Source organism: Saccostrea echinata, unplaced genomic scaffold (assembly GCF_033153115.1).
Source record: "Saccostrea echinata isolate AGI-Se365-2 ecotype Australia unplaced genomic scaffold, CSIRO_AGI_Sech_v1 ptg000056l, whole genome shotgun sequence".
Lineage (NCBI taxonomy): Eukaryota > Metazoa > Mollusca > Bivalvia > Ostreida > Ostreidae > Saccostrea > Saccostrea echinata.
This window is the reverse complement of record NW_026889805.1, coordinates 7,936,844-7,946,243: the sequence shown is the minus strand read 5'-3', so window position 1 is coordinate 7,946,243 and position 9,400 is coordinate 7,936,844. Positions and strand designations below refer to the sequence as shown.

Sequence of the window (9,400 nt, the reverse complement as noted above, 5' to 3'; positions counted from 1 at the left end):
ACCGTAAAACTAAAGTCTACTTATGGATTACCGTAAAACTAAAGTCTGCATGTTTATTACCGTAAACTAAAGTCTGTTTATATATTACCGTAAAACTAAAGTCTGTTTATGTATTACCGTAAAGGTAAAGTCTATTTATGTATTACCGTAAAACTAAATTCTATTTATTTATTACCGTAAAACTAAAGTCTATTTATGTATTACCGTAAAACTAAAGTCTGTTTATGTATTACAGTAAAACTAAAGTCTGTTTATGTATTACCTTAAAACTAAAGTCTGTTTATGCATTACCATAAAACTAAAGTCTGTTTATGGATTACCGTAAAACTAAAGTATGTATGAGTAATCATGGCCAATAAATTACCACAGAAACTTAAAAAAAGTATTTTATTTGATTGTACCCTAGTCAAATTTCATTTCCTATAAATCTTGATAAGCATTCTGTCATTTCATTGATTAACTCTTCAAGCATAAATAACTTAGGGATATTTAATATAAATTTTTCATCTTAAAAAAACTGCAAAGTGAAACAAACTAATTTTAGCCAATAATTGTATCTAATGCATTACTTCCTTGTTCAATGTGACATCCATAATATAAAAATGATTTTATTTACAAAATGGCATTGTAATGAAATGAATTGATCATCTGAACATATTGCAACTCAGCTTGTTCACATCACAGCATTTCACAGAACTGTCCATGAATCACTGGTATATAGGACAGGGATAATAATTAGGAAGACCCCTGCTTGTCCCGGGACTGGGTCCAGGCCTGAGCAATGGTCCTCCTCATGTCATCATCCCCTTCATCATACATCTTCTTCAGCATATCCATCATGCTCTCATTTGGATCCTTATCATCATCTGATTTTGACCTGCAAGACACAAAAAACAAGAGATGTTTGTGAAACACTTATGCCCCCCCTCCCAATAATTTTTTCTAAGTCCATGAGGCATAACTCTGTCAAAAATTGCTCACTCGTACCCAAAACAGAACTTGACCTAGATATTTTTATGATAAATCTGTATACCATTTCATTTCAGTATGTGCACCTCTGCGAAGAAAATGAACGGAAACTGACAAACAGACCGACCAACCGACAGACAGCAAAAAAGCAATATGCCCTCCCTAGGGAGGCATAATAACAACCAGAGCACAGAGAAATAACCACCAAAACACAGATAGACAACACTGGAGCACATGGCAAGAAAAATAACAACCAGAGCACAAAGAAATAATCAACTGAGCACAGAGCAAGAGAAATAACAACCAGAGCACAGAGAAATAACCATCAGAGCAGAAAAATAACCACTGAAGCAGAGAGCAAGAACAATATTCACCACAGCACAGAGAAAAAGCCATAAGAGCACAGAGAAATAACCTTGAAGCACAGAGCAAGAAAAATATCCACTACAGCACAGAAAAATAACCACCAGAGCACAGAGAAATAACTACCAGAGCACAGAGAAATAACAACCAGAGCACAGAGAAATAACAACCAGAGCACAGAGAAAGTACCACCTGAGCACAGAGAAAGAACCACCAGAGCACAGAGCAAGAAAAATAACCACCAGAGCAAAGAGAAATAACCACTGGAGCACAGAAAAATTACCACCAGAGCCTAGAGTAAGAAAATAACCACCAGAATAAAGAGCAAGAAAAATAAAGAAAAATGACTATCAGAGCACAGAGCAATAAAAATAACCACCAGAGCAAAGAGCAATGAACAAAAAAATTATAAATAATTTTACATTCCCTAGGGTTGCCTTTCTTTTTGAATCAATTTAAGAATAATGATTCAGTTTGATTATGTTTAACCCTTAAACTGAATACTTGTAATTATAAATAAATCTTCCTTAAAACTTGAAAAAGGTTCATGTTTAGGTTAATTTTTTAAAAAAAATCACCTCGGTCTTTAGAAGTATTTCAGTTTGTGAAGTTGGATTCTACTCACTTCTTTTCTTTTTCCTCCTTTGTTTTCTTTGACTCTTTTTCCCCGGAGGTGACATATGCCCATGTCTTTCCTGTTTTACTTTTTTTCAGCATCAGAAGGACTGTATCTGTTTTCACCTTCAAAAGACCAGTACATTAAAGTGAATTTTTTTCTAGAAAGGAAGAGTACATGTAATGGAATCATGAAAGAAAAATATATGAGGATCTCAAGAATAAACTAGAACCATCCAAAAGGGACAAATACCCCCCGCTTGGTTTTTTCAGAGGTACCAAATCACTAATATTTTATGGATCTAAGAGGTGTTCGCAATTTTCTTATAAACATTTAGAGTGAAAAAATAATTGCTCATTACAATTTTTTTTAATGAATGAAACCAAGGAACAACCTAATAAAAATCAATACCAATACATTGTAATTACATTGTTTTTTTAATACATTGAAAAATAAATTGCAACTATCTGTCATCTTTTTTGAGACATGACACTCTGCAAATTGATTGTTGAAAAAAAAATCAATTAATTGAAAATCAAATTAATCTTGATAACTTTATATCAAATTCATTCTAAAAATAAAAAGGCTGGTCATCCAGTAACTATGTACTATGACAGGCAATATATTACAATTAAGTATAAATCATCAATATATATGTATCTATTCTCTGATATTGCAGGAGGAAACTATTTCTGGTTAGTGTAAGACAACTCAGATATCCTGATACCAGAAGATAACTTGTGTGTCACTTCCCCTGACTCAGTAGACAAAGAAATGTGGTTGTACCTCTTTATTCCATGTGTGTTCAGACTCTGAATGTGTGGTCGTGTCTGGCAACACATCTCTGACTGTACATATGTAAAGAGTAAAAACGGTGGCTGTGAAACAACTTCCACTGTACCAGGCCTCTATATGTGGATGTGTATGACAAAAGCAACATCTTTCTGTATTCCTAATGTGTTCTGACTTTATATATGATTGTGTGTGGTAACCTGTACCCCTTCAATATATATGGTGTGTTTGGACTCTATATGAGGTTGTAAGTGGCAACATGTACTTCTTCACTCTACAATGTGTGTTTAGACTCTGTATGTGGTTGCCAGGAGCATTATGTACCTTTTAACTCCATATTGTGTATTTCTACTCCGTACATATATTGATATTGGTTTATCCTGCCTCTGATGAAAATCTTGAAATTTCAATGGTCAAGAAGAATACTGTTTAAAACCATATGATATCATACTGCCTACTAACATGATATCTCCAACTGACCGGATATCAAATCAATATACCCCCTCCATGTGCCCTACTGACCAAATAGCCAATTCCATATGCTGTTTTCACTTGACCATGTAAGGAACATAATAACTGATGTCACATAAGCATCAGACATCACATTGTAAACAATTGTAATAGAACAGTTTGTTTTGCTCAAAAAACATGAACTCTTTTGCTTCCCCCTCAACCAATCTGCATTTTTTGAAGGACCCCATATATTTCTCTATTACCTCTCTAAATGTCCACTTAACTAATAGTGCCTGGCAATGCCTTTCTGTACACAGGGTTCTGACTCTGTGTGTAGGTGCCTTCCATCTGGTTATGAAGAGTATTCTGCCAGACATTCATTTGTGTTTACAGTTAAGCCTCTTTAATCTAGACACTCGTAAACATTTGTATTTACAGTTAATCTGGACACTTGTAAATATTTGTATTTACAGTTAATCTGGGCACTTGTACACATTTGTGTTTACAGTTGAGCCTCTTTAATCTAGGCATTTGTGTTTACAGTTGAGCCTCTTTAATATGGACACTTGGGTTCAAAAGCAAATTGTCAGGATTAATAAATCATCAGCAGTGCATGCATTGTTTGTATATTTGTCCATCTCTACCTGGGTGTATGTGTGGTTCCTGCCTGTGTAGCTATCTGTGGCACTGTATGTCATGTGTATCTGACTATCTATGTGGTTCCTGTCTCTGTGGCTATATCTTTATTTGTGGTGCTGTAGACACAGTCAGAGGTAGAGATACAGTTTATACAAGTGTCATGTACTATTAGATAGTCTTACAGACAGGCACCACAAACATAGACAAAGGCAGAGAAACAGTATATAGTGTCAGCCTTACTTTGAACCAGTCAGAATCGTCAGGGCCTTTCCTTGAACCAGCTATCATTGGGGTCTTACCTTGAACCAGCTATTGTTGGGGCCTTACCTTGAACCAGCTATCGTGGGGGCCTTAACTAGAACCAGCTATCATCAGGACCTTACCTTTAACCAGCTAATGTCAGGGCCTTACCTTTAACCAGCTTTTGTTAGGACCTTACCTTGAACCAGCTAATGTCAGGGCCTTAGCTTTAACCAGCTAATGTTGGGGCCTTACCTTTAACCAGCTATTGTCAGGACCTTACCTTGAACCAGCTAATGTCGGGGCTTTACCTTGAACCAGCTAGCATCAGGGCCTTACCTTGTACCAGCTATTATCAGGGTGTTACCTTTAACCAGCTAATGTTGGGGCCTTACCTTGAACCAGCTATCTTCCGGAACAATGTCCTCCAGAAGTGTAGAAATGTAGAGCTCTGATCGACGCTTGTTCTCTTCCTCCTCTACTTGTAATCGGAATGATCTATGAAGAAAGAAATAACATATAAACAAAGAGAGGTAACTCTAGCACAGAGAAATATGTTGCCTTTGCAAATATTAATGAAAGCCGGGCTTTAATTAATTGCTCGAGAATATTGTCTGATCCGAAATTAGTACATATTTAATTTTTTTTTCCTTTTGGCCATTGATGTTTAATAGGTAGAGTTTGTATGAATATGATTAACAATATCCCATATACCAGTAATTAAAATTAACAGTCCAGACCCCAAGATATGTTATGATTTTAAAATTTAACAAATAATATTTCCAAGAAATTCTCGCATATTTTCTATTCAATAAGCATTTTTTCTCATAATTTAAAAATTGAGTCTTGGAATAGTTAAAGTAATGCACATATTTTAGAGACATTCTTTTAGTTTCAAACAAACAGTACTTTTATCGCCAACTACATGTAGAAACACTGATATATGTACATTTTCAAGGGACGTCAGGCAAAACGCATATAAATTCTTAAAGTTCCAATTCATTTTACTATTAATTTGTTAAAAATCAAAACAGAATATTAACCACTTACATAATATCGACGAAAACGATATGAAACATGAAACTTTTGAACAATTTCAACCTTTTGAAAAGCCTGCCCTATTGAAAATAGTTCGCTTAAAATATGCATTCAGCAGCGTATGTGCACATATTGTTATATCACGATTATCCCAATAAAGCAAATATCTAATTTCTCTTTCAGTTTAATTCTCAAGCAAAAATATTGATCATTAACTTTTCCAACGATTGGGATGTTAAAAATATTTGTTTGAATATTGTCTCGCAATGGGACTATTTTGTTTATCGGAAGCGTCTGCTTTGATGCTGTTTGGTTTTTTGTTTTACTGTGCTATTTATAGTAAGACAGTCGATCATGATGCCTTTAGCCAGGACTTTGCTTTCAGCAAAGCCCAGCTAAAAACAAATTTACAAAATGTACAAATTTACTTGGTTTAGAAGATACTTAAATGAAAAATAAGATTTTTAGTTTCAAAAACCTTGCCTTTTGAGAAAATATTTGAGATTCTTAAACCCCTCATTCCCTCCATTTCCCTTTTACATTTTACTCCGTAATGATTTTTCAGAGTAAAATATCATAACAAGGACTTTTAGTTTATATTCAAAATGATCAAATTCACAATATGTATAATTCATTTGGCTTTGTTACTTACATTAAAAAAAGTTTACTCCAAGTTCAATGTTCATACCTCTTACCAAATTCACACGTAATTCTTTCCCTGGGAAGGGTGTGTACGCCATTGATTGTTACATAAATCTTCAAGAATTTGTCTGACTGATCCCAGGCTGAAAGATATTTTAAATTTTTTCATGACATTCCTAGTGAAATTCATTGTATTTACATTATGACTTTATCTACTGCGAATTTACTCCAGTGTATTTCAAATTAATACATTATATTGATCTTTATTCATATAAATGGTGCAGTTTTGTTTGTGAAATACATTTTTTATTGTATAATAGTATCTAGCTAGCTGTTAATATAATAAAAAAAAATGAAATTGAAGCACAAAAAAAACTCAACAGAATTTCTGAACCTATCAATATTCAGAATGGTGTATATATATGTACCTGTTATCATTATAATGATGCCAAACTGTTACATCAAATTACTGCAGATTCACCATATGTACTTACCATATGTACTTATGACCTTAGTTTGTACTTGTGGCCTTGGTTTCTTGGGTGGTTCTTCTGTGGACGGAACAGGTTCTGAGACCGATCTCTCCAAACGTCTGATCTCGAGTTCTAACTTACTCATCTCTGTTCCGATTATGTCCTTCACTCGTGATCGAGTGGCTTTCATAAGTAAGTCTCTCATTTCTTCTACATCCAGACGAAGCTGTATAGAAAATATTTATAGATATCATCAATGTTCTTGTTTTTGTATTAATTTAGCTGAACCAGTAGCTAACTAGGCAGTTGATGGATCTAATTTGATTAATAGTGTTCCTAATCAATCTGTTACTAGATTTCATATCAGTGTTCCTACTGAGAAAGCACTTACATACATAACAAATTTCTATTGTTTAATTTTCACTGTTTTTCTTCATCTTCTAGATATTGTTGCCAGTTGTATTGCCCAGCATTTTCCCCAAAATGATTTTGTTTTCATGGAGACAATGCACCAGTGCATTTCACAGGTATTAATTATGCTAAATTACAAAACTGAAACTAAATAGTTGAGGAAAATTGTGGCCAGCCCAACTAACTACCAGATGCTAAAACTATCAAAAATTGGATGTTTTTGTTGAAAACTCATTTGAGAAAATAATGCTATCAACTCAGAACTTAAGATTTAGAGAATATGGACCACCATTCCAATTAGTCCAAAATATCTGATGTTTTGTAGGCTTTTTAAAACAATTTTGATATTTGATGATTGCCAGGAAAAGGCATAATAAATATCAAAATTGTTACAAAAAAAGCCTGCAAAAACATCAGGTATTTTGGACTTCATTCCAATTCACTATATAGAAATCTATTCATAATCCATATACTGTTGTTCTTGATTCTTCATCTGTATGCTCCATCGTCATACCTTCTACTTACCTTATTTTGTTGTCGAAGAATATATATATATATATATATATATATATATATATATTATATATATATATATATATATATATATATATATATATATATATATATATATATATATATAAAGAGAGAGAGAGAGAGAGAGAGCAGTATGGATAAGCCCGTGAGAGGTGTGATTTTAATCAGACTGATTGTTGTGCACACTATATATATAGCAAATCTCTCGTCTTTATTACAGTCTTTTACCTTTTACAATGAACTCTGTGATACATATGACCCGATTTTACTCTAAGCACAAATAAAATTAAAGATAAAAAGTTACCTCCTCCACAGTTTCCATTATCTTCTCTAGAACTTTCTGAAATCTACTTTCGGTTTCACCACCCGATTGGCTAACTGATGCTTTAAGAAGGTTTATGTCCCAACACACAATTAGTTTTATTTGATATTGAATAATACACCTTCAAACACTTGTTTAACAAAGTTTAAACCTCGTTTCACACTAGTTTTTGTGTTTTTTGAAGACGCACACACACATGTGGTTGTCACTACGAAAATATTAATTCGTTCTCGAACTGTTTCGACAATCTTTTCTCGGTTTAGATTGATTGATTGATTGTATATTGTTTTACGTCCCATTCGAGAATTTTTCACTCATATAGAGACGTCACCATATACCGGTGAAGGGCTTCAAATTTTGACCTTTACTCGGCACTCAGGGCCATTGAGCAGTGAGGGATCTTTATCGTGCCAACGCCTGCCGTGACACGGGGCCTCGGTTTTTAAGGTCTCATCCGAAGGACCCGGAACTTTCACTTCAAAGTGCCGAGCGCATGGCGAAGGAACAGTTGCTACCTATTTTTTATCGACTTAGGTCTGTCGCGGCCGAGATTCGAACTCACGACCCCCCGATCACGGAGCGAGCGCTCTACCGACTGAGCTACCGTGAACGGTATTCTCGGTTTAGAAGAGATGTGGATGTAGGTGAAAGCCTGTCCACTTCTCTAAAGAGAATAGGTTTATACATTGCATGGTGACGTGGGTTCTTTATCTGGTGTTCCACCTTTTCAACTAGAATCATAAGTCAGGCCGTGAACATCCAACAATGATTAAAAAAATCTTTCTTCAACTGTTCAAGGCAATGTAGGCCGCCTAGTTTATCCATCGTATGTGATCGATTCATTTCTGTTCGGCTGTGAGATCTGTCCAGTTCATACATTTATAAATTATTGTATATGCTTTAACTAATCTGGTGATACATCAGTACCAAACTGATGCTTTTTTGAGAGAGAAAATGAATGATGTAAATGGTTTGTTGCATTGTCTAAAAGTATAGAGACTGCAATGATATTATCAACCGAGGCGCAGCCATGGTTTTCGAGGGGTGAATACATAAATATAAAGATAACGAACAGTAATCAAGCTCAAGAGTCCATTGAAACAATACAAACTGGGAGCAGAGGTGGGATCAGGTGCCACGGAGGACTAAGCATCCCCTGTCGCACACGCTGTGTTCTCCTCGTCATGATCGTGCAAACGGAAAAATTCGTAGACAATATTCTGTGTAAAAATTTGTATGAAATACGCCAGTCAACATTCGACTTAATTATAGATCTAGATTGTATTTGCTAACAATGTCATTGTATCGATCATAGGGGCTTGTCTTCCGGTTTTGTTAAATGACGACATTGTACAATAAACTAGTATAATTTTGATTCTACTTTTAAAACACTTAAAAAGTTGTTTCAAAATAAATATTTTGACACTTTCAGGCAAGAAATACCATGTTTAAAAAAACGTACCATACCTATATATATATATATATATATATATATATATATATATATATATATATATATATATATATATATATATAATTATAAACTCTATATACAAGGCATGTACGCTGTCATCTTGGAAAAAATACATCACCCACTTCAGCACCTGTTTCTGTACTCTAACCTTTAAATTTATTTCAGTGTCATAGTAGGATTCACTACAGCGATAATTTTCCTAAATGCTGGTGTGGTTGTCGGTCATCGCACGCATTCAATCAACATAAAACGGATACAATTTCTTCGATTTGGATTTGGAGGCTCATCTCCAAATCCACCTGCATGGAAGGAACGGAATTTTGCATTGAGGAAGCTAAAAAATCAAGAGCACTTATAAAGGTAACAACAGGAGAAAGGCCAGGATCAGGAAGTGTCGTGAAAAACTGAAACAACTCGAACAAGCTATTCAAGAT

The 9,400-nt window shown here is 34.6% G+C and overlaps 1 protein-coding gene across 1 annotated transcript; it reads right to left on the bottom strand.

Annotated features, from left to right (window-relative positions):
- Positions 1–595: 595 nt before the first annotated feature.
- Positions 596–7,650, bottom strand: LOC133173217 (calcyclin-binding protein-like). Its single transcript, XM_061308175.1, has 6 exons — positions 7,475–7,650; positions 6,247–6,451; positions 5,799–5,895; positions 4,468–4,570; positions 1,958–2,073; positions 596–877 (listed from the first exon to the last, which is right to left on the bottom strand). The coding sequence occupies exons 1-6, from the start codon at positions 7,490–7,492 to the stop codon at positions 736–738; spliced, it is 681 nt and encodes a 226-aa protein (XP_061164159.1). The 5' UTR covers positions 7,493–7,650; the 3' UTR covers positions 596–735.
- Between the last annotated feature and the right edge of the window lie 1,750 nt (positions 7,651–9,400).

What these genes read in the sequence shown, in the direction of transcription:
- LOC133173217 (XM_061308175.1), bottom strand. An exon ending in ACGTGTGAATTTGGTAAGAG is followed by an intron (nt 4,571 to 5,798) that starts GTATGAACATTG and finishes CTTTCTTCATAG; the next exon opens with ATCATTCCGATTACAAGTAG. An exon ending in AAGGAGGAAAAAGAAAAGAA is followed by an intron (nt 878 to 1,957) that starts GTGAGTAGAATC and finishes TGTGTCTTGCAG; the next exon opens with GTCAAAATCAGATGATGATA.